At 34.9% G+C, this 26137-nt stretch overlaps 1 protein-coding gene across 5 annotated transcripts in view; it reads left to right on the forward strand.

Annotated features, from left to right (window-relative positions):
- The window catches only part of Diaph2 (diaphanous-related formin 2), an 827546-nt gene that overhangs the window by 589840 nt on the left and 211569 nt on the right, over positions 1-26137 (forward strand). For all 5 annotated transcript variants that reach the window (XM_039100253.2, XM_063280011.1, XM_039100252.2 and 2 more), the window contains one exon: positions 7142-7306. In XM_039100253.2, coding sequence (XP_038956181.1) covers positions 7142-7306 — 165 coding nt within the window. The remainder of the gene's footprint in view (positions 1-7141; positions 7307-26137) is intronic.

The raw sequence follows: 26137 nt of genomic DNA on the forward strand, positions 1-26137 counted from the left end.
TCTATTATTCTAAACACAACTCATTATAGATTTATTTTGGTAGTTAGGAATTGCATAATACCTGTACTTTCTAAAACTACCTTTGATTCTATGTGATATTTATGGCAAATAATTACATGCATTTATAATAGATAGTTATATAATATGTAGGCTTTATATGAGTACTTATGAACTAGCAAGTAAACTTTCTATCACTTGAACAATATCCCATGTTCCCTGATAGCTAGACTCTTTTGGTTGTTTGAGTAGAAGTTGTCTGACTATGACTTCCTTTAAACTTTTCAGAGACATCCTCCCTCAGCAACAACTCCTAAAGTCATATGAAGTCTGGTCCCTACTTGCTTCATTAACTGTTTCCTCTTTTGCACTTGTTTTATAAGTTTATTGTTGTAGACATTAGTCCTTTTTGTGTTTCTAACCTGTTTAATACCCTTCCTTCATTTCTCTCACTCTCTTGGTGCTCCTTCAACTGACTCTTTGCATTTTGTTTTCACCTTAAATTCCTTTCTTAAAGATGCATTCCATTCTTACAGATGTTGGGAGCCCCATGCCTGTCTCTTTTAAGGTTTAGTTTTATTCTAAACAAATGTGTGTTTATTTGATACCTTAAGACTTTTAATCAGGTTCTTTCATTTGCAACTTTCAGCATAATTTATAATTGTGAAACAAAGTAAATTGTTACCTACAGAAAAGAAATACCTTTTAAAATTGATAACTTTTTTTTCATCCTCTAAAAGATACTTGTTGCATACTAGGCATTTAATCAATGTGTTTCAGTAAGGATGTGAAGAAATAACTGTAAAGTATTTAAGTGAACAGAAATAGATGTCACCAGGCATAGTGACATACAGCTTTAATCCCAGCACATTGTTGGCATATCTCTGTGGCTGTGAGTTCTAGACCAGCCAGAGCCACACAGTGAGACCCTGTCTTAAAAACAAAAAACAAACAAACAAAAAAAAGCAAAGCAAAACACACCTACAAACACAGAGTGTCTTCAAAAAAAGGACAAAAGAAACATAAAAACAAATGGAGTGAATAAAGAATAGAGAAAAGAAAGTACATAGTGGGCTTCCCTTTGTATAGAAGCTGATTCTATAACATTTCTTAAGTACTAGATAGTTCAGTCAGTATATGGAAGTCTCATTAATTACAAAATATTTATATCAATCTAGTTCTATAAATGCTTTCTACATTTTTAAATCTTGGAACTTGAGCTCAATATCATTAATAGGAAATCTTCTGTTATTCAAATGCCCTCTGCCTCAATTTTGCAATAAGAGCTTTAAAGAAAAATTATCCTATATCTAAACTATCATGGAGTATTACCGTAAACTTTAATGCTGTCCAGATTATTCTTATTAGTGTTTCATATTTTTCAAGATATATCCATCTGCCAATATATTGATTTTAATGTTGATTCTTTGAAATATAAATTTCTGACTAGTTATTATTCAAGTTACATGGAAAATTCATATTTTTAGCATTTAGAGGACTTTTGATATTAGTAAAATTAGAAACACTGTCTATTTTTCAACAGAGTCTACATTTATGATATCTTTTTATTTAAATGGGCAATTATACCATGTTGCTAACTAAAGATTGTGTGAAGGTTAAGTGGATCTCAAGTTGATTTTTCCATGTTCTCCAACAATTGCCAGTAATGGTATTTAATTTTTCAAGCTTTTATTAAAATTATAAGTAACTAATGTACTGCCTACAAAGATGAAAATTTTAAGAACTGATTTGACTCAATTAGCCACATGATATATAAACTCTGTCACCCCCGGTGCTCTGGTAATGTTCATTCCATTTACAATAAAACAATTTTTCTCTAGTAATAACTACTCTGTCAATCAAAGTTTAGTAAAATGAGAAACAGGTTTTTTTTACTTCATCTGATGAAGTAGGTCTATATTTCTGGTTGGAGAGCATCGAGGAATTGGCAGGTAGGTATAAGTACTTTTAAACATAAAATGTACATAGAAGTATAAAGAAAATAATTTTCTTTCTGTATAGGCACTATGGAGGAAACATGGGTTTCTCAGGTTGCATTTTAACCCCATAGTGTTTATTATACTACACAGGTATGTGACATATATATATATATATATATATATATATATATATATATATATATATATATGTTCACTGTTTCAACAAGTTAATATGAAAATGCTTTTTGGATTTATGACGCAGATTTTATAAATTAACTTTGATATTCATGATTTAGACCCATTTAATTTTTAGATCAATACACATAGAATGGTTAGCATCTCAACTGCTGATGTCTTAACATGCTACACACATTTAAATCCTTCAAAGAACACTTCTGTGCGGAAGAGTTTGTACGATTTTAGTGCTCACCTTCTTAAATGCCAAGATTAAAAATTCAGAAGGGTTTTGGGGTTTTTGTTTGTTTGTTTTTGTTGTTTGTTTGTTCTCTTTGTACAAGGACTTGGAAAGGGGACTGCTGAAAAGAAAGGCTTTCAGAATCACTTTCTCAGCCTCTCATACTTGATTATTTTATGTTTTGTATCTGCCCTACCTCGCTACCTTATGAGTATATTTAATGTGGCATTTAAATAGCCACTCCATCATAGAAAAGTTCATTCCTTTCAGGGTTGTCTCTTAATTGTCTAGAATTTTTTAATAGATGAAAAGGAACATTCTAACTTTTGAGCCCAAAATAATTGAATCCTTACAGAACCCTACCCTTTAATGTTGTTAGAGCTCTGGTCACTCTTCAGTGGCATTCAAGCCAATGCATCTAGACATTCAGAACCAGGTGCCACTTGTGCTGTCACTCTTCATTGGTACCCATGAAAGCTATGGTAGAATTTGTAGTTTAGCTACACAGTGTGCCCATCACCAGCCTTACCTCCGTGCTCTGAACAGGGCCATCTGCTCCTCTTTGGGTGTTCTCAAAACTCAGCTTAGAACAGATTTTCTGGCCTAGTCAAATTATTCACAGGATTCTACAGCATATTTTCTACAACCTGTTATCCTTAATCTTAAATAATCATATTTAAGAGAAACAGTTTAAATCTCTTCTAATGAAATACATTCCTGACCTTATCTATAGACATATCTGTTGAGGAGATATTTTGTATTACAAATAAATAGAAACTGGAGAAAATGCCCCAGTTAGCCTTGTACCTGTCTCTGATCCCCCTGCCTCAGCCTCCCTAGTAGCTAGGATTGTGTGAGTCACCCATCACACATAAAAAATGTACTTTTTATTATATTTAATTCATTAGTACAGAGTGCATAAACATAATGTGTGTGGAAGATATGTGAGAACAATTTGGAAGAGTTTGTTCTCTCCTCCCAAGTGTCTACAGGGGCAACATCAACATTCAGATATGTAACCTTAATCAAGTACCAACAATCAAATTTAACTTTTAATTCTAACATACAGAAAGAGTTAGCCCTCATGTCAGAAGCTATTGCTATTTTCTAAGCTTGGAATGATGAGTAACTTCTCTTTAATGGCCACAAATTTAAAACTATCATAGTGGAATTTCATTGCCTTTGAGAAAAAAGTGGTTTTGAAAAAAAATATGGAATATAATAGGAATGAAAGTACATTGTAGGTATTCAGTGATATAAAACTGTCAATTGAGGATAGCATAATTATTGCAATATTAGGTTTGTACCTTCTTTAGGGTAGAAATTAAGGATTTAGTCATTATTGTGTCATTAATACGTACCAAACGATACCTTACATTACTGGGAAATCAACACATTTCATAAGTAAAATAAAATCATGATTGTACAGAAAGAACTATATAATTTCATTCTTTCTCTTTGTCACTTTTGGGTTTAGCTTTGGTTTTCTTTCTCTGTTTTTATTGTTTCTTTTTTCTTGAGACAAGGATTCACTGTGTAGCCATGACTAGCTTGGAGTTACCTTTGCAGACCAGGCTGGCCTTCAAGAGATCCACTACATTCTTTATCAAAGCATGTGCCACCATGCCTAATATATTCAGGTTTGTCTTATTTTTTTGGTTTTGGTTTTTGTTGTTGTTTTTGTTTTTGCTTTTGCTTTTAATATGGAATCCCATGTAATGCGATGGTATGATTGCAATTGTGAACTCTTTTTTTTTGGGGGGGGGGATAATAATTTTATTTCCAGGTACAGTCCTGTTACAAATAGTTCAATTTCCTATGTTATCATTGTTTCCAAATGGCCAGTATTTTCCTTACAGATTTTTTTGTTACTTTTTTTTTATTAACTTAAGTATTTTTTATTTACATTACAAATGTTATTCCCATGTTATTCCCTTTCCCGGTTTCCGGGCAAACATCCCCCTAATCCCTCCCCCTCCCCTTTCTTATTGGTGTTCCCCTCCCCATCCTCCCCCCATTGCCGCCCTCCCCCCAACAGTCTAGTTCACTGGGGGTTCAGTCTTAGCAGGACCCAGGGCTTCCCCTTCCACTGGTGCTCTTACTAGGATATTCATTGCTACCTATGGGGTCAGAGTCCAGGGTCAGTCCATGTATAGTCTTTAGGTAGTGGCTTAGTCCCTGGAAGCTCTGGTTGCTTGACATTGTTGTACATATGGGGTCTCGAGCCCCTTCAAGCTCTTCCATTCCTTTCTCTGATTCCTTCAACGGGGGTCCTATTCTCAGTTCAGTGGTTTGCTGCTGGCATTCGCCTCTGTATTTGCTGTATTCTGGCTGTGTTTCTCAGGAGCGATCTACATCCGGCTCCTGTAGGTCTGCACTTCTTTGCTTCATGCGAACTCTTTCAGGGCTGAAATCTCTCTGTTAGGGAATAACAACTGTGAGAGAATAATAACTCTAGAGGTAAATAAAAGACTCAGACTGGGCTGTTTCCTGTTTGTTGTTACAAAGATAAACTATACCTTGACTTATGTGTCCTCATCACTTTGGAACCCAGAATTCTGGAAATCAGTTTGGGCCTATAAAAAAAATGTGTATTACTACACAAACATGTTTTAGCCTCCAAAAAGTATGTCAGGATGAATGAGGCATATAAGAACTTTGCCTTTCTTGTTAGCTTTGACTCTTTCACTGTTTTAGAGATTTTGAACATCCTGAAATATAGGTTTTATTAATTTGCATTGTAAAGAGATTGCACATAAGAGTGACCTTTGCAAAGTGCTTCTAAATAGTAAGTTTCTGGAACGAATCTGTATATTTTTTCTTTGTCGGGAGATAAGGAAACAAAACAATCATTTTAATTCTGTGCAGAGAAATAAAGACTAGTGTTTTATTTCTGCTCCACTGAAATGGGATGTTTAATATCTGAACATAGTCTTAAAAGGAAAAATTATATGATGATAAAAATCAAAATGTATATGAAGCATGTACATTTTATGGAAAAAAACAGAAAAGTATTCATTCTTTCAGGTCTGTTAATGTCAAAATAGATTTGAAGGTTGAATGATTTAATGACACTTGTTAACAGAGTTAAGTAGCATTAAAAAGAACAGAGATAAATGACAGCTCATTTCAAAATCATGGTATGTACTATGTCAGCTACAGAGTAATTTTCCAGAAATGGTCTGATTTCTGCATTGTTTCCATTAGAAAAACAAAAGTTGTTTTCCTCCTATTGAAAATATCCTTAGACCCATGTTACAGCTTTACTTTTGTGGTCACTAGTCCTTTATAATGAACTTAATTCTAATTTTTCAATGTTGATTTGTCTTTCTAATTTCTTCATAATTTTTCCCATGATTTTCTCTAAATCATTCTTATGAATTGGCATATACCAATTATCTAGCCAAAGAGAAAAGAGCAGAAGCAACTACCCTAAAATATTCCTCATACTTACACAATACTTTGAAATTTAATGAGCATATTTATGGTTTTATATTTATTAGTCATAAAAGGTTTATTTTTCAATTTATCTTTAATACTTCTAAAACAGAATTTGATAGAGTATATAGGTAGATAGGTAAATAGAAGACGGATATTAGATAAATAAGATAGATAGATAGATAGATAGATAGATAGATAGATAGATAGATAGATCAGCTTTAATTTTAGACCAGTGGTTACTGGCTGGACTTTCATGAGCCATTACAACTGGATATTTACATTTCATGTGACACGACATATGACAAATGAAAATGCCAAGGGTGGATCACTATATATTTAAGCTTACGTTTGATGAAGAATGCACAGTCATGAAGAATCATGAGTGAGAAAAAATATGAAATGGGAGGTATTTAATAAGACACATTTAGATACTTTATTATAATGTTCTTCAGAGGTAATGGCCTCTTTTTTCCTACACATAGAGTGAGTATCTCTGGATTGGAGGTCTTAGGGCCTGTTCAAGAGGTAAGTCAAGGAATTCTGTCTCTGGCTGTTATAGAGGAAAAAGTTAAAGGAACGGTCAGAGAAATATTTCTTTCTCCTATTCCTTCTCTCTTAATATTGGCTGTATATGTTTTGTAAGTACTTCTCTGTGTGTATACATGTATATATACACACATATAAAAATTCATGCTATTGTAATTGTGGTTTTCTGATATATGTGTGCCTCTGTGGTTTAATTTAGAAAACATATTCTACCAAACATTCTACATGGTTGGACATTAAATATTTCTGTCTAATTGAAAGATTTTCAAACTTGGGAAACAATATGACAGTAGAAAGTTTTACAATGAATTGTGTGAAATGCCTTACATACTTCATACTTCACATATTGACAGCTAGACAGCCAATTTTATCAGAATTAGAAGACCTTCAAAATGGCTATATTCCAAGAAAGGTTCTTAAAGGAGACAATTAATATTAAACATTATTAAGGTATATATTAATAGTATGTGATAGTTGGCCTTCTAAGAAAGGGCTATTTGAACATGACAAAACTGCTGAACAATTATATGAGGACACGACAAGAAGGTAGCAACCCAATCAGCAAGCCAAGGAAAGAGAGGCTACAGAAGAAACTAAATATTCCAATGCTTTCAATCAGAGTTCGAGCCTCTGAATGTATGAAGAAAAGAAGTTTGTGTTGGTGAAAGCACCCAATGTGTGATACTATAACGGCAGTTCTAACAAACAAATATATTTACATATATAGTGGTTTTAATAAGTATTGACATCTAGTGGTTGCTTCTAAATTATTATTAGATCACATTCCTTAACGCAAAGTTACAGCTTTACGCAGAATGCAAGAGAGCAGTATGACAAACTGTCCACCATGCACAGCAATATGTTGAAACTGTATGAGAGTCTGGGAGAATACTTCATTTTTGATCCGAACATAGTAACCATAGAAGAATTTTTTGGTGATCTCAACACCTTCAGAACCCTTTTTTTGGTGAGTAATATATTTTAAAACATGGTGAGTCCTGTTTTTTTTTTTGTTTGTTTGTTTTTTTTGTCTTTTTTAACTTGTATTGAAATTTTTATGTATCTAATAAATCTACGGATTTCATATTATAGAACTTTTGTCACAGCAAAAAGGTCAGTTGAAACATTCTTTGTCATTTGAGGGGTGTTTCTGTCACCAACTTATGGGACAGAATGGGACACTGTTAATCAGTGCAATTGCCCATAAAATAGTTTCAATCTGAGGACTTAGACAATGTGTGAGGTGAGAAAAGTCTTGTAGAAACTACTTCCTACTAGTTCCTGAGACATAAATCAGAGTACATCCTTACATTTTAATCCAGCAACTCTAGAAATAGTACAAACTACACCAAACTTTAATAAATACCATATTTTCCTTTCATTTCTTTGCTGAGAATAAATGCTGAGGTGGCTCTTTGACCCTTAATGAAGATATATATTTAATTTTTCAGGTCACTCATAATTAGTGTATGATCTGCTAACAATAAGAGCTCAGAAAAATTAGTCAAATCATTTTCATAATTTAAAAGTTAAAAGCATAATATGGATACATAAACCCACAAGCAACACTCTTATCTGTGGATTCATTTTCCACAGTTCAGGGCAATTATAGATCTCAATAATTAAATGAGGAAAGTTTCAAAGGTAAACAACTTAAAAGTTTTAAATAACTTTTATTTAAGACATGGTTAAATTTATTTAGATACTTTTAATCTTTTATTGTGGCTAACAGCTAACATGCAAGCAAGTGTGCAACATACGGGTAGTCTTGAACTTGGATTGTTCATGTAACTAACCTCTTTGAGCATTAATTGCCTGTAACCTATAATGTGTAGTTGAATAGTACTGTTATCCACTGTCTAACCATTCTGTCAGTTATTTATTGATAATCATCTTGATTTGGTGTGCTGGGCCAGAAATAAAGGCAAGAAATTAATTTTTCTCTATTGCATGAATACAGACAGGTATAAGCATTAGAATTTACCTCTCCGGTCATAGTAACAGGTAAGGATAGAGTTATAATACAAACTAGAACATGCCTAATATTGCCTATAATGGCCAGAGAAGCCTTTATGAGGAGGTTGACATGTTTAAAGGTTTTATACCTGACCTATAATTCAAAGACTCATAAATCAACACCACTAGCTTCAGTCAATCACTGATGCTCACCATGTTCCTTTATCATGGTGAGTTTAAAGTGATTTCACTCCCTCAGGAGAGAGGAGAACCCTGAAAGAAAGACAAAAATTGGAATCGCTACAAGTTCCCATTTTCTTAGTGTTTTGTGTGTTTGGCCTCAGGGTTCTTAGCGCTAAAAGCATATTGGACTATAGATGGAAGCAATAAAATACCAGTAGTGCTGAGAAGAAAATAAGAGTTCTGATTCATGTGCTACCAAAAATGACTTCCAAATGAGCTCAGAGTTTCATCTTGGGAGATCTATTTGGCAATGTATAACATAAACAAAATACACAAACCAAAAAAAAAAAAAATCTTCCTCAGAGAGAGCTGTCTTCTGAAAGATAGAAAATACAGAAGTAAAGAAAGGAGATGCCATGACAGATGAAGTCCTTTTCAAATTTTCACATTCAAATGATGGAAAAAGAAATTCAGTAATATCTGTGGGATGGTGCTCTATTCATTATAAATATCATTTATATTGTCTATCACTCAGCTACTGAGTATATGAAAGGCATTCAAGATTATGTGTGTGTGTGTATATATATATATATATATATATATATATATATCTTCAAAATCATAATGTAAACTGTCCTTTTAGTTCTTTTCCCTGAGATTTCATCCATTTTTAAAATGTAAAACGGAAAGTTTAATTAACAAGCCCTAACTTCAAATTGAATGTTTTATGGAAGAATCTCAATTCCATATTTATGCACTGTCTAAACATCTTTTTTCTTTATTCTCCTTTATGCTTCACTCTACTAGTTCAAATAGTTGACTGTATAAATACTTGTTCTTTCTTTTGAGATATTTTGAATAGAATATTCAAAACCAGTGAGCTTTATATGTGTCACTGCCATACAATATAAAAATTAATTTCAACTGTTGGAAAAGTGTTTGAGGCAAGTATTTTACTTCAATAACTTTCATAGCTCCAAATGAATTATAGAAAATACTTTTCTCTTTTAAATCTGTCATTTTCCTGCTGCTTCAGTCTGTGTGTGTAATTTTAAATAAACAATATGTTACTCAGGCACTCAATAAATATTTGTTTTGTTTATCCTCATTCTATACCTCATATGCTAAAAATATAGAAATAAAGCATTGAAATGTTGTTAAATGCATTGGCAAAACTTAAAAATATGTTTTCATAACTATTAATCATTCCAGCAGATTTTTCTCTCAACAAAGCAAATATGTGCAACAGCTTATTTAATAAATAAACCTTGGAGCAGATTTTACATGAACATTAAAATTGTGAAGTATTAAGAGGCTAAATGGCCTCAGGTAATCATGGGATATGTTCTTACACAATAATACTACTTCTGAAATGGTTTTATCTCAGTCAATTTTAGTTTGGGGCCTCTACCATTTCAGTTGAAATATAATAATGACTCTATTCTTTCTACATTAGGAAAAACCACATCTGGAAAGTAGAAAAAAAGACAACAGTGGGTTTCTAAGAGATGCCAGAGTTTTGAAGAACAAAGAGAAGCTTTGGTAATCCAGGATCAATAGTAGAGAAATCCTGACAGGCTAACGTATAATTGTTAAGATACCTTAGTTGGTCCTAAAGGGAATTATTACAGCCAGGACCAACTGTATGTCATTTTCAGATATAGTCTTCCATCTGTGTTAAAAATGATTCTTTTAAACTTCAAACTTGTTTTGAGACATGTTTTCTTGTATTCTGGCTGGCCTTAAATTAATTTTATAGTCCAGACTGGCCTTGAATTTCTTATCCTCCTGCCTCTACCTCCTTAGTACTGTAACATGCATACACCACAATGCCAGGCTCCCCTTTAAATTTACAAAACATAGCAAAATTAGAAAAGCTGCTGTCCTAAAAATATGAAATATTATAGGAAATGGCATTAATTCTAGAAGAAAAAACAACATGAAAAAGTCTAAATTTTTCTGTTACAGATCTCTGAGTAACTATGTTCTCTTATGGAGATACAATTTTTTTTAATGCAGTGCTCTTACCTTTTGCAATTTAACAATTTTATATTTTATGTGCATAATTGCTTGGCTACATGGCTTGTATATCTGGTGCCCTCAGAAGCTGAGGACTGAAGTCACAGAGGTTTATGAGCTGCTTGACATATGCGCCAAAGCATTTCTCCAGCCATAGAAACACTTAATTTTAATAAATCGCCACTTGTTCCATGCCATCATCCCTCTGACAAGGCCTTCATCTTCTCTGAGTCCAAACTGTAACTGCAAATTCAAAATGAGCATCTTCATTTAGTAATACTCAAAAGAGTAAATAAATTGATAATATACAAAAATATTCAGTTTTCATTAAAGGGAATTGGAAGAAGCAAGGGTGAAGTTTTACATAAAAAATCGAGTGTGTAATTCCTCATCTCAGAGGTGTAAGTTGTTTTGACACATTTTAAATCCTTGATCTCCCAAGTTCTTGACATTTAAAGGGATCATTAGTGCTGTATTGAAACCAAGTACTTTGTTTAACCAAGTACTCTTAAGTAATAAAAACCATTGCCTAGAACCTTATTACCCCCAAGTCTCTACTGGATGCCTAATATGTTTATTTCTCTTTGCTTGCTTTGCCAATAAAATGCTAATTGATATTGTAAAAATGACCTTGAGAAACTGCAAAATCCTGATATGCCTCTTGGATAATTTAGTTTTCTTTGTGAAGTATAGGTTTCCAAGCCCTGTCAGTTACGAATTCAGAGGCAGGTTGCCTTAGTAACAATAATCCAAACGTTCCAAATAATTTCTTCTCCCCCACCTTCAAGCTGAGCTCACACTCCCACAGCCTGGATCCCTACTGGGACCTCTAGAGTTAGCACATGCAATGCATCTATGCTGACACCATGTTATCTATGGTTAGTTACCCTTTGATATTTGCTCATATGGTAGCTAGGAGTTACATTCTAGAATGATGAGAATACATCATTGAAAACAAACAGAAGTCTCTTTCTCCCAGCTTGCCTTGTATTGTTCCAGTTCCAAACTTGACAAGGTTGATTTGTTGTAGTTGTTGTTGTTGTTGGTGGTGGTGGTGGTGGTGGTGGTGGTAGTGGTGGTGGTGGTGGTGTTTTATTTTGTTTTTCCTAATAAAGCAGTTTGGAGCTGTGTACTGTGAAACTGCATACATGTGGACTAAAGGTCCAAGCATAAGTCTCTATTGGTCCAGTTTTTGCCATGAATTCTTGACTGTATAAATAGTTGTGACCCATAGGACACTTCATAAAAACAATTCCTTTCCCCTGTCTCCTGATCCCCTTCTCCTTAGAGGCTCTAAAGAATGTTTTAAATCCTATATACCTGAAGGACTATCTAACACCATAAACCCTTCCACTGTCCTCCTTCAGCACTTTTGTTCAGTCAGCTAAGCTTTTATCTTTTTTTTCCCCCCTAGGAGCCAGGAATAAATAAAATGCCAGCATAAATCCTATCATGCAAATAGAGCCCTAAGGGCCTACCAACTCCCTCTAGTTAATCACATACACCCAGATAATTACCTTTGAGCTCAGCTGGGACCACCCTAGCCACATAGCCTTGGGTTTATTTTGATCTAATGCAAGTCTTTGAAAATCAGAGATCCATGTAAAATATATGGTAACTCTATGAAGGTGAATATTTAACCAGAATTCCTCATTTTCTAGCTGTGTGAGAAAGACTAGAGTGTTTTACATACAGCTATCACTGGTTTCTCCCCTACAGAAAGATGTCAACTATCAACTGTTGTATTCTGTTTGACTGTTTATGTTGGGTTAGAAATGGATGTCCTATTTTTTTTCTCATATGATTGTTCTTCGTATAGAAAACTAAGCATTTTGTCATAAGGAACTAAAGGATATATAATAAAAGTACACATAGTTAAAAAAATTCCCCAATATCATAAAACTATCTACTGGTTAGAATGGTTTCTTTTTTTAAGTTTACATATTTTTATTAATAGAAGCCTTACAAAATAAGTCAGACCCAGTTGTTAGCTTATTATATACCAAAGGAAATTGAGTCACAGAGTTTAAATAACCTAGCAGATGATTTACGTACAAGACATAGGGTAAAAGTTATAATGCCCACCTCCAGGATATACATGCACTATACATGAATCCTACCTTAGCCTAGGATTCAGCTAAAATACTCAATAGAGGTATAAAGTTATCATACAAGCTGGTTTGAGATCTGACTCATGTAATCAATATTTATGAGATACAGTATATGAATGTCCTGTGGACATCTACACTCTAACATTGTTTCTTTAATTTTGTGTAAGCTCATAGAAAAGACTGACAGACCAAACAGTCGATCACTCAACTACATAGAATGTCCTGTGGGAAGAAAGGAAAGCTCATGCTACTTGCTCTCCCTAGAAATTGTACAGACTCACCTAGGTTGCACCAGTTAAAACTGAGCTTCTTAAGAGGTACATTAGTGCTAATGATGAGAGGTTCGGGATCTGGAAAGGCTGTGTACAGCCCTACATCAGGCCATTGTCTCCATTATGCTTTCTGATCTTTTAGCTCCTGTTGTCACACACCCTTGCGTTGTTCTCTGCTTCATCTGGCTCTGTGTGGTGGGCCAGGTATGGTGGGGTCCATCTGTCAGAGATTGGTTATAATGCTTTGATTCAATTGGAAATCTGCATGTCCAAATGCTAATGGTCCTTGTCCCCAGTTGGTTTTTGATTGATCAATAAAGATGCCAGCAGCCAATGGTTGGGAAAGAGAGATGGAGGTAGGACCCTCCCATAGTACTGTGCTCCATACAAGTTTGTACATAGAGTTTTCTTTAAGAAAAAGTACATTGAGGATATTTAATCATACTCAGTTTTTTTTAAGCTCAACATAATGATTTCCCAAATTTTTACTTTGATTCTAAGGACTGAACTAAATATAACAAAATCATAATTACACTTAACTAATTTTCTAACTAAAGCAACTGAAGATGTCAATAGAAAGTTTACATCATGTATGTTTGAGAAATTATGTTAATAGTTACATGATGATGTTCTTATTAATTCATATTTTCTCTCCTTTTTTTTTATTAACTTGAGTATTTCTTATATACATTTCGAGTGTTATTCCCTTTCCCGGTTTCCGGGCAAACATCCCCCTCCCCCCTCACCTTCCTTATGGGTGTTCCCCTCCAAACCCTCCCCCCATTGCCGCCCTCCCCCCATAGACTAGTTCACTGGGGGTTCAGTCTTAGCAGGACCCAGGGCTTCCCCTTCCACTGGTGCTCTTACTAGGATATTCATTGCTACCTATGAGGTCAGAGTCCAGGGTCAGTCCATGTATAGTCTTTAGATAGGGGCTTAGACCCTGGAAGCTCTGGTTGCTTGGCATTGTTGTACATATGGGGTCTCGAGCCCCTTCAAGCTCTTCCAGTTCTTTCTCTGATTCCTTCAACGGGGGTCCTATTCTCAATTCAGTGGTTTGCTGCTGGCATTCGCCTCTGTGTTTGCTGTATTCTGGCTGTGTCTCTCGGGAGAGATCTACATCCGGCTTCTGTCGGCCTGCACTTCTTTGCTTCATCCATCTTGTCTAATTGGATGGCTGTATATGTATGGGCCACATGTGGGGCAGGCTCTGAATGGGTGTTCCTTCTGTCTCTGTTTTAATCTTTGCCTCTCTATTCCCTGCCAAGGGAATTCTTGTTCCCCTTTTAAAGAAGGAGTGAAGCATTCACATTTTGATCATCCGTCTTGAGTTTCATGTGTTCTAGGCATCTAGGGTAATTCAAGCATTTTGGCTAATAGCCACTTATCAATGAGTGCATACCATGTGTGTTTTTCTGTGATTGGGTTACCTCACTCAGGATGATATTTTCCAGTTCCAACCATTTGCCTACAAATTTCATAAAGTCATTGTTTTTGATAGCTGAGTAATATTCCATTGTGTAGATAGATGTACTACATTTTCTGTATCCATTCCTCTGTTGAAGGGCATCTGGGTTCTTTCCATTTTCTGGCTATTATAAATAAGGCTGCGATGAACATAGTGGAGCACGTGTCTTTTTTATATGTTGGGGCGTCTTTTGGGTATATGCCCAAGAGAGGTATAGCTGGATCCTCAGGCAGTTCAATGTCCAATTTTATGAGGAACCTCCAGACTGATTTCCAGAATGGTTGTACCAGTCTGCAATCCCACCAACAATGGATGAGTGTTCCTCTTTCTCCACATCCTCACCAGCATTTGTTGTCACCTGAGTTTTTGACCTTGGTCATTCTCACTGGTGTGAGGTGAAATCTCAGGGTTGTTTTGATTTGCATTTCCCTTATGACTAAAGATGTTGAACATTTCTTTAGGTGTTTCTCAGCCATTCGGCATGTTAGAATGGTTTCTAAATATATGTATACACTTTTCATTAAAAATATTTAAAAGTTTCATAAATGTTTCTAAAAGCTGTCAAAATTATATTTGACAATCTAAATATTGCCCTTTAAACACCAAAGACCATATTTTCATTAAATGTAAAAATATTAGCAAAATCAATTTAATGTTCTCTTTTCCTATTAGAGTCTAATAAGAATTAGAAGCCCTATACAAAATGCAGTATTTTTAGTTTAACAACATGTCATGTATAATTTTTCATAGAAGTGTTTCAGTATAAATAAGTTATTTTTGAGTTATGTTCAAGAAGTAAGAGACGTATAAGTTATGTAATACAAAATATAAGTTGACCTTTCTTAGGAGTCCTGAGACTGGTCAAAGGTACCTTATAAGGCCTCTTGAAGTTATCTGTCAAAATATGCCTTCTGTAACCTGAACCGCAAAATCCTTGAGCCATGCTACCTCTCAACTTGCTCAGGGTTTTTTTATTATTATGATTATTATTCATTCTGCTTCATCTTTGTTTGTTTATTCACTAATCAATCTTTAATCAGAAAAGTCTCCCTAGCCACTCTATAAGCCAGTTCAAAGCCATACTGCTTAGAATCATACCCACTGAACAATTTTTATCTCCCTCTTTTCTTTTTCCCCTGCCTCCCACCTCCTCCAGTTGCTGATGAAGTTGTTCAAATCACTTCCTCCAAAACCAGGTCTCCCCAGCACTCATCAATCTCCCTAGCCCAAGTGTGTAGTCTTATTATTTCCCTTATATGGATCAAGTACAATGCTAATGTATGGATGATTTTAAGAAAACAATGAATGACCTGAAACTGCCAAAGTAAGCAGTTGAAAATGCTTGCCCTCCAGAACTCCACCCCAGTGGAAAGAAACAGTGAACTTGGACACATGCATAGGAAAAACATATCAGCACAAAGCGGGAGATGTGTTTGTTCTGTGAGATATAAGGAAGGCTCTGAGCAGGAAGCATATACAAAGTGGGTACAGTCAGTCTTTGTTCCTGTACAACCAAAGAAGTTCCTTTATTCTCCTTAACCTTCTTTTGATGTTGAAGTTTAGTGGAAAATATATATTATTTCTAGAGCTTCATGCTGATTTCAAAGTGGAAGAACAACAATTTTATTACCAGCGAAGTAGTTATCAGCGCTAATTATTATGATCTAGAGGTTATCCACCATATGCTTAGATGAGAAGTCACCAAGCTTCAGTTAATTCCTACAGACTGGCAGCTGTACTGAACACTAGAGCAATTGAGGCAGATTATCTTGCAAAAACAACCCCAAAAGTCTCATTTGTATGGTACTAATTTAGGACAGAGGATCTCACCCAAGAGTGATTTTTCTCTTCCAAGGGACATTTGGCAAGATCTTTTGGTTCTCACAACTAAGGAGGAAGTACTAATGGCATCTGGTGAGTAAAGCCACATGACAAACACCAATACTGTGCATAATGGTTGCCTTCAACAAAGAAATATCAATATGGCTGAGTCAAAAAACAAAACAAACAACAATAACAAAAACCTGCTTCAGGGTTATCTGCTAAGGATTTTTATTTTATTTAGATAACATTCAGAATATCCAAATTCATAGGCAAAATCTGTACTAGATAAATTCAAGCCCTTTGTACAAAATGCATATATGCCTAAAATGCGAGTTTTTCTTAAACAGAATGTCCTATGAAAACTTAAATTCTAAAAAAAAAAAAAAACTAACTTGTGAAAATTACCTGTGTAGAAATGTCGATCAGAATTCAGTGGATGTTGCCATTGGTGATAACTTCAACTGAGATAAAAAATGTTAATTAGCTCATTTGACAGTATCTTTTTTACCAACATCTGCTGTTAATCAGGGCCATTGTAAGCCACTTGTAAATGGGCCACTGGAATATTGCTTTCTCTTTTTGTTTTCTACACAGTACAACCATCATACTTCCTAAAGACAAGGATCCTTAAATCAAAAATTGGTGCCTGGCCACCTGGGCCTATTCAGACTAGCATTTACTTAGCACTCTGTTATCAATACCTGCTGTGCCCTTTGACTTAAAACTATTACTTAACTATTGTCTGTCTGTTTATAAATGAAAACTGTAATATAAAAATTTTTAATTACAAAATAATTTCCTAACAAAAGTAATGCTGTGATTTAAAATGAGAACGAGTGTCCTGAAAATATCTATATGCCTATGTATATTTTTCTCTTGCCTTTCCTCAAATTTTCTTCTTGATCCAAATTTCAGTAGGATACTTAAACCTTTTCTTGTTTTAGCCATATTTCAATCTTAATGATGAAATATCTACTATTTGTATTGACATACCTCCTTTGATTTGCTTTCCACAAGAACTCTTTTATGACATTCGGACTTCTCTAGTAATCTTGATGAGTCTGTAGGGGGAGACCAAGTAATAAATGTTATTCTGCAAAGACTTGAAATGATCTAGCCTGCCATTTAAAACGTTGCATTGAAATGGAAGTTGCTCAAAATCTGTTCTTTGAACAAGCTTGTTAGTTCTTGTTCTAAATGATGAAGGACTCAATTTGATGGAATTACATTTTAGTTTTCTTCTTTTTTAAAATATTCATTTATTTAACAAATATGAGTATACTGTAGCTGCCTTCAGACACACCAGAAGAGGGCATCAGATCCCATTACAGATGGTTGTGAGCCACCATGTGGTTGCTGAGAATTGAACTCAGGACCTCTGGAAAACGCAGTCAACCTTTTAAACATTGAGCCATCTCTCCAGCCCCCAGTTTAGTTTTCAAGTTCTACATGTAGTACACAAATGACCTAAACTTACTGACACTACAGTGAGTGTAATTTGAAATGGTTTGTTTGTTTCCCCTCAATTTCCTATACAGCATGTAAATTAGAGATGTATAAAAACAATATTATCTAAAAGGTGAATGTAAGTAAAAACATAATTGTAGTCATGAGCAATGTGAATCCCTAGATAGAACAAATTAATGCCCCCAACAATCTTGAAACTTCAATTTGAATCTTAATTACCTTTAGTGTTATAAATCATTCTCATTGATTATATTACAGCTACCAGAAGATATTTGCACAGATATTTACTCTTCAGTTGAAAATATAAGAGTTATAAATAAAACTTTAAGATGAATTCTCTTTAATATATATTATCCATATGGGTGCTTTTTGATACTATATTTTGACTTTTGAGCAGGCTATCATGTTTGGTGTTTTGGCTTTTTTTCATAGCATTTCAACATGCTTTTGGCAGCCAACTGAGAAAAAAATGATAAAAATTGACTGAAGAATATAGTTTTGCTATCTTATATCATTAGAAGTATAGAAAGAAGGCAGTTGATTAGGTAGTTTGTTGATATCTATAAACCAAAATTTTTCAAAAATATCTGTTTTGTCACTGTGGGAAGTTTGACCCACATTTACAAAGTGGTTAAATCCAGGCATCACATGTACATACCCTAATATTTTTTACATGGGTGTTATATACTTTCATGACTTTTATTCCTCTCTAAATTTGGAGAGAAATTCTTCCAGAAGCTACACTGAAGGATTTTCCTTCCAATTCTCTTGGCCAAGATTGGGTCATAGACAGTGGGTGTTGGCATTGGAACTACTGGTAAGCCAAAGACTTTAAAAGAGACTTTTAAAGTCACTAAGGAGATCTTACATTCACCCTGTGGATAAAATGGCTCTCCTTCTATGAGTGTGTGGCTACATAGAATTTGCAGTCCGCCTGGTCTAGTACTTTACTAGATAGGACAAAAATTGACATTATATAGAGTACAAAAAATAAATTACTGTTTATTATTAAAATTTTTGAATTTCCAAAATATAAATAAATGGGAGCAATGAATGTTTTATATTGTGAAAGAACACACCACTTCTTTTTTAAATAAAGAGAGAGTCATATTGGCAAATATGCCAATAGAAAGCATCAGACATTTGCTTTCCCATTACCCTTCCCTGTTCATCTTCAGTAGGGGGTATTTCTGTTTTTCTAACTTGTTTGCTTTTTCTCATTCACTTAACTACTATTTATTGCATCCTTACTTGAAAAGGCACTTATCTGTACCCAGAATTGTGGCCCTAATTTTCTTTAGTATATTAAAATAAAACAATACCAACAATAAAAAACAAAAAACAAAAAAGCTCTGTTCTCATGGAACATGATTTAATATGCAAACAGAATGCCCAGCTAATAATAGATGAACAAGTTCTGCATCAATTAGCTATACAGTTTCATTTGTATAATAAGTTTAAATGACGATTTTAATTTTGATTCATAAAATTTCCCTTAAATGTAGCTATCATTAAGTATCCCTGTGTAGGAGACTTCATTTATTACAATTCGATAACTTTCCTATACACACTAGAGCATTGGGTATGTATCCTATGTAGCATAGAAATACTGGTAAATTCTATCCATTGAGAAGAGTCTTGGCAAGAGTTGTGTCCTCTGGAGCAAGTAATTCTAACCCAATTTTCTGACATCTAGAGGATATGTAAATCAGAGCTTTACCTACTTATCTGGTACAGTGTCTGGAGGAAAACCATGAGAATACACCTATACATTTCCTAATGCCATCTCGAAATCTATTGCTTTCATCAATTACATATTTAATCTGTTTCTTTATTATAGAAAGCAAAGCAAAACAGTACTTAGCTAGTACAAGTAGTAAGTTAAAAGTATGTTTCATTCTCAGCATATGAATGTTCATCAAGGTGGCCCGAATTTAGGAGGTTAGGCCTTAACATCTCTGAATGGATCCCTAAAGAAGAATCTGACAAAAGGTGAGATATATAGCAAAGCATGTACTGGTGTAAAAGCATATTTTAGTGCCAAAAGAATAAAAAAAAATTGTAAGGAACTTACGAAGACATTGAGTTATTCTTGAATTCCTTCCCCCTGATCTCTGTTCTCTGTCAGTGAGTTGATAGGTAAACTAATGCAGTAGTAAGGTATCCCTCATTCTGCATCCCATCCATGACCTTTACATTCAGGACAGTGCTTCAATCCAGTAGAACAGGTCTGACAAGAACTTCTGGCTCTAGTGCCAACTAACAGAAGAAATCCTTGAGGCATCCTCTCTTGTACTTTTGGGAGAACACCTTATATGTGCCTTTCTTATATTTCTGGGTCTAGAAGTCTCAATTTCCAAAAATGATTACCCTGTTGTGGTCTGGCAATGCAGTTTTCTGATCTTCACTTTTCATATCAGCATCCTTGTGGGAATGGCTTCCATTTTAATATAGATCAGAAACAGAGAAATGAAGATCCTGAGGGAAATTTTGACTCCTCTGTGTTTTTATAAATAAATTTGAATTGGTGCACAGCTATGCTCATTTCCTTGTATTTTGTCCATGACTGCTTTCCCACTAGAGTGGTGGGGCTGGATAGTTGAGACAAAGCTGCCTGATAAACAAAGATAAAATTAGTAACCACTCCTCTAATTCAATTTAACAGTATGTAGGAGTTGGACCGAATGCTTGCCTAAGGTATAGGATGCACTGAAAAAAATAAGTTCGACCTAAAAGTAAGAGCACAAGGAGATATAAGGAGCTCATAGAAACCACATAGGATCTCGAGTTTTACCTTTCAAGTACAGCCCCTCTTAATAATGGGGATCACTTTTAAGGAGATGATACTTCCAATTTCTTGGCAGAGACAGGATCAGTTTAGCTGGTGTGTTTGCATTTGTTTTAGGTGACATTTACTTTGACTAGTGTCCCTTGAGCAGAAATGTTGCATACATCTTGAATGTTAACACAATGCTTATAGATGTGACCCAGGCCTTACTGACCATGTGAGACTACAGTCTTCCTCATCCTATAGTACTCATACCATGTATTCTTCCATGGAGACAAAAGATACTTGCAGTCTTTAATATAACAAGTACACAATAAATGGTGCATGCTCCATTTGCCCCTATTTTACATTATATCATTGTACACATATATTATTAATAACCAGAACAATCAGTTTCTATAATAAAGATAATGATTCTTAGTCCTGATTTTCTGTAGAAATATGTCCCCTGTTAGAGAAAGAGAGCTAGAGAAAGGTGATTAGGTACGGCATGATAGAGACATGATTCGATAAGATGATGATAATGTCAGTGCATGTAACAGAACCGATAGTCTCCATCCTTCAATCTTAACTATGTCTTACTATGAGTGTAATAATATTAACAATTTGATTGAAATACTGCATAGTGTTTCCAGGTAGTTCATGTTCCTCTGATTTTTATGTGTTTCTTGTCACAATGTTAATCTTCAATTCTCGACTCAAATTTATTTTCTGCCTGATACCTCAAGCTAGAATTACTACAACTACCACAAACTCAGTATATTCTAAATGTAATTTTTTATAGCTTTTCCTAACTACTTCCTGTATTCTCTTTGGTGAAGACACAACCTGGTATGTTATTTTTCCTCACTATTGACATCTGTTCAGCCTCCAGTGAGTGTTGTTTATGCTTTAAAATATTTCTCAAATCCATCCTTTATTTATCCTCATTTTAAGTATCTTTGTTTCAGTATTCCTCATTTCTCCCATGGATTTCTGTAATATTTTTTAATGTGTCCTGAGTTTACTGTTATCACTCTCCAAACTGACTTCATGCCGCTTTAAGATAGTTTCTCCAAAAATGTAGATATATTTAGGATATTGGTCTTTTCAAAAACTTTCTGTGACTGCCCATAGAGAAAATCTACAGTAGCATTTAGAAACCTTGGAATTCTAAAGTCACCCAACCAGTGTTTTGGGTATAGAAGGCCATCTATTCTCCTTTGCTATTTCTGTGGTAGATGCTGTGATCATCTGCCCAGGGGTGGTGCTACCTACACTGAGCGGGGCCCTCCCACATCAGCCATTAATCCAGAAAATGACTATTGACATACCTACAGGGCAGTTTGATGGAAGTAGTCCCTCAATTGTGTTTTATTTTGCCTAGGTATTCTAGTGTTATATCAACTTGACAAAAACTAACCAGCACATCATCATACTAAGCAACCTTTCTTCTACCTGGGAGAGGGTAAACATTGTTTTTCAAGATTCTATTCAACGGATACTTTCACTGTCATGTCTTACTATCTTTATGCAACAATGTGCAACAAGGAAAATTAATTGCTTACTGTTTTGTATGTTCATATTGCTTTATGAATATAGCAGTCCTAAAAGGATACATATTATTATTGATGGCATATGGACCTGCTTTCTATCTGTGTTTTTTTTGTGACTGAGTCTTTATATCCTAGGCTAGCCTGGAACCAACTCTATTTGTACCCTAGGTGGACCTACAACTCATGGTCATCTCCTTTCTGAGCTTCCCACGTACTGAGATTAGAGGAGAGAACCACCAGACTCTGCCCTAAGCCTATCCTTCCTTATCTTTTGAATTCTACATCTTTCTGGTTCTATAACTCTTGCACTTCTAACATACTTTGAAGGAAACAACCATACCCTTACTCTCTATTTTAAAAGGAGTGAAATGATAATAAGGTGACCATGATAAAAATCTAGTTATTTTTCATTACTTTGTTATAAAAGTGCCAATTTTACCTTGAGCATGCTTTAGTATTATAAACACAAAATGGAGAAAGTGACATTGATATTTCGTTGTACTAGAATATCCATGATATTTTGTTCAGAAGTTCACATTGAAAGAAGTCAAGTCTAAAATATGACATTTATTATTACAGAATTCTGTGCAGGATATAAAAACCAGTGTGTCTGTAAACTCCCTAAATCCTCATGCAAGTTATTTGTTCAACATGTCAAGCCTAATGGCAAAAATCCCTGTCTACCAATAAATAAAGCAACTTAAAAAGAAGATTCATAGTGAGACCAGAAAATCCCTCTATAAATAATGACAATTACCTTGGGAGAAGGAAGGTAAAAGAAAGGACATTAGATCATTAGCATAGTAAGCAAAGGATAGTCCAATCACTAAGCAAGCGATGCTCTTCAGCCAGATCTAGGTCATGATCAAAGTAATAATCACAAGTGAAATGTGTTTTACATTGTGGAATGTAGCTAGAGTTTGTATGAACAGATGGGATGGGTTGCTTCCTAGAATGCAATCACTAGTATACAACAATACCCTTATTATTTCTAGTTTGAGAGAGATGACTTTGACGCAAAATGTCTCTGCTTCACACCTGTTTCCCGTTCAAGCTCATTTTCAAATGTTCCATAGTGTATTGTTTGCAGATATTTTTATGAGAGATCAACTCTCTGAGTTATAGTATATCTAACTCCCAATATGTCAAAGAGACAAGAAATTGTACATTCATTTTATTTTTTTCTACTTTATTAAGTAATGAAGCAAGCATATATACCAATGGAAACAAAATATTGTAGACTAGAAATGAAAGAATTCTCTAAGGGTTTATCTAATGACTGTGACTTCTGGCATATTTTCTGTACCTCTTCACAACTAACCAGATAATCTTCCTAATCATTTTCAGTAGAAAGAACTTTCTTAAGTTGGTTCCATTGCTTTATCATCTGTACAGCAGTGTTCTTTTTAAAGTCTCTTCTTAAAATATAACTGTAGACTATAGTGCTCTGACTTCTAGAAGCACTCCAATAAACTTAACCGTTTAATTAAGTAGCCATGTCATGTCCATAGATATAGTTCTGCTCCTTAATCTAGTTGTCCTTGAGATTATCCATCTTTTTTGTGGTTTGTCACTTCCAAACTTTAACATCTTTTCATAATTGTTCAGATTTCTATTCATATTTGTATATAATCCTTCCCCAATGGCACCCTAGTCTAAATATGAATATGCCCCTACACATGAAAATGTTCATCCCGTGATTTAAGCTCTTTAAAATGTGTCAAACTACCAATAAGAAAACTCAAGTAAGAATAGTTTGTATATTATGTGCAGGACTAGTATTTATACTAAATTCATTTTCCAGTTTTTATTAATTAGTTATTTCATAGCACGTCTGTATTAAGTATTCTGTACACTTATTAAGAGTGCTTATCTGAGTCATATGTGGGGACTTACGCCTATAAAGTCTGAAGGCTGAAATACGAGGGTTACAAACCTAGGCTATATACTGAGCCCGGCCTGAGCCAGAGTGTAAGACCATGACTCAAAAATACAACAAAAAGTATATAAGTAAATGATGTTCATCAAAGAAAGAATATCACACATGAAATGAACTTAACTCATGGTGAGCCTACCCTCTCAGAAGCTGTAAAAGTCTGTAACACTGAAGTTAAACTTACATGAAAGAAATATATTGACAGACATTAAATGCATGTGAAATATGTAACCTATATATTAACAATGTATATAAGAAAAGATTAGTTCATTTTTTTAGTGGTTATTAGTGAAACAGCCCCTGAAGTCTCTGGTTTAAGAAAAAATAAAACTTATAAGTACTCCTGTCTTATTTAGGTTTCATTGCTCTAAAGAGACATCATGAGCATAGCAACTCTTATAAGGAAAAATATTTAGTTGAGGCTAGGAGCAGTTTCAGACATTTACTCAGTTGTCATGTTTGTTCGGAGCATGGAAGCCTGCAAGCTGACACAGGGTTAGAGAAGAATTCTACAACTTGATCTGCAAGGAGAAGAACACTGTGCCCCACACTGAGTGTAACTTGAGCATAGGGCCCCTCCAAGCCAGCCCACACAGTGACATACTTCCCTAATAAAGCCACACCTATTCCAACAAGACCACATTTTCTAATAGCGCCACTTCATAAGGGCTTATGGGGGGCCAATTACTTTCAAAGTACCACATTTCATTCCTTGGCTGCCATAGGCTTGTAACTATATAATAATGAAAAATGCATTTAGTTCAATTTCAAATTCCTTATACTCTATAAAAATCTCAAACTCATTGAAAAAGTTCCAAAGTCTCTTCTAAGACTCATGAAATATCTTAGTTGTAATTCCCTCTAAAATAAAAAAAAAGCATGTAGCATACTTCTAACAAATAATGGTATAGGATATACATTACTGTTCTAAATGGTGGAAAGAGAGCACGGTAAGGAAATGTTGAACCAAAGCAAGACCAAAACCCAGCTGGGCAAACTCCAAACTGAATCTCTATGCAGGTCTGATGTCAAAATGTTCTTCAGATCTCCAACTCATTTCAGCTTTGTTGACTGCAACACACTTCTTTGTCTTAGGCTGTTTCTACTCCCTGTTATCAGCTTTCCTTAGCAAATATCCCATGGTTCTGGCATTTCTAACCTCTTGGGGTCTGCAGGGCAATGCAGGCTTCACCTTTGTGGCGTCACATAATGTCTTCTCTGAATCTCCATGCACATTCCTGGTTTAAACAGCTTTACTTGGTCACAGTGGGAGATTCCATAATCTCACTTTTTTCTATCTGTGTCCCTAAAACCACAACCATGTGGCCAAAGCTGCCAAGTTCTGCTGCTTGTGGGGCCTGGAACATGGCCTTCTTTTTTCAAAAACATCTTCAGCAGCTTTACACTTTCAATAGTTTCCTTCATTGACTTGGCTAGGTTGCTGTCCTAGATCTCACTCTGTAGACTAGACTGACCATAAACTTTGTGTACTTCTCTCTCCTGAGTGCTGGGATTAAAAGCATGTACCAGCGTACCTGGATCTAAACTCCTCTTTAATTCCTTTTCACAAGATGGAAGTTTAGCTTAGCTGGCTGGGTTCTTGCCCTGAGATCACCATTCCCTTTACTCAACTTATGACTGTTAATCTATTTATCTTCTTAAACACAGGGTATAACTCCATTCCACTTCCTGCCCCTTTTCTTCTTGAACATACAATTTATTTCCTTGTTCAGCTTGCTCCTTTTCATCAAATTGTTCTCCATAAGAGTGAACAGTAATAGCTACACAACAAAATCTACAGTAGGGCTGTTTGAGATTTCCTTTGCCAATATAATTAATCTAAAACTCTTCACTATAGACTTGGGTAAATAAACAAGGGCAAAAAGGAGCCACATTATTTGCCAAAATATCACAAAGAATAGTCTCTAAGCCACATACAAACATCCCTCTTTAAAACCTCTAAAGCCAGGCCCCCACACTTCAAATTACCCTCAGCACCTTGTAATCCCTTCTCTTGCTAGTATGCCCCATTAAGCCTTGCTTAAAGCATTCTACTGCTTGCTTAATCCAAAGTCCCCAAATTCACATCATTACAAAACAACAACAACAACCAAACAACCAACTAACCAACTATCCAAACATGTTCCAGCCTATCACAACAATACCTCAGTCCCTGTACCAAATTCTGTCTTAGTTTAGGTTGCATTGCTATAAAGAGACACTATGTCCAAAGCAACAC

The sequence above is a fragment of the Rattus norvegicus genome, chromosome X, assembly GCF_036323735.1.
Source record: "Rattus norvegicus strain BN/NHsdMcwi chromosome X, GRCr8, whole genome shotgun sequence".
NCBI lineage: Eukaryota > Metazoa > Chordata > Mammalia > Rodentia > Muridae > Rattus > Rattus norvegicus.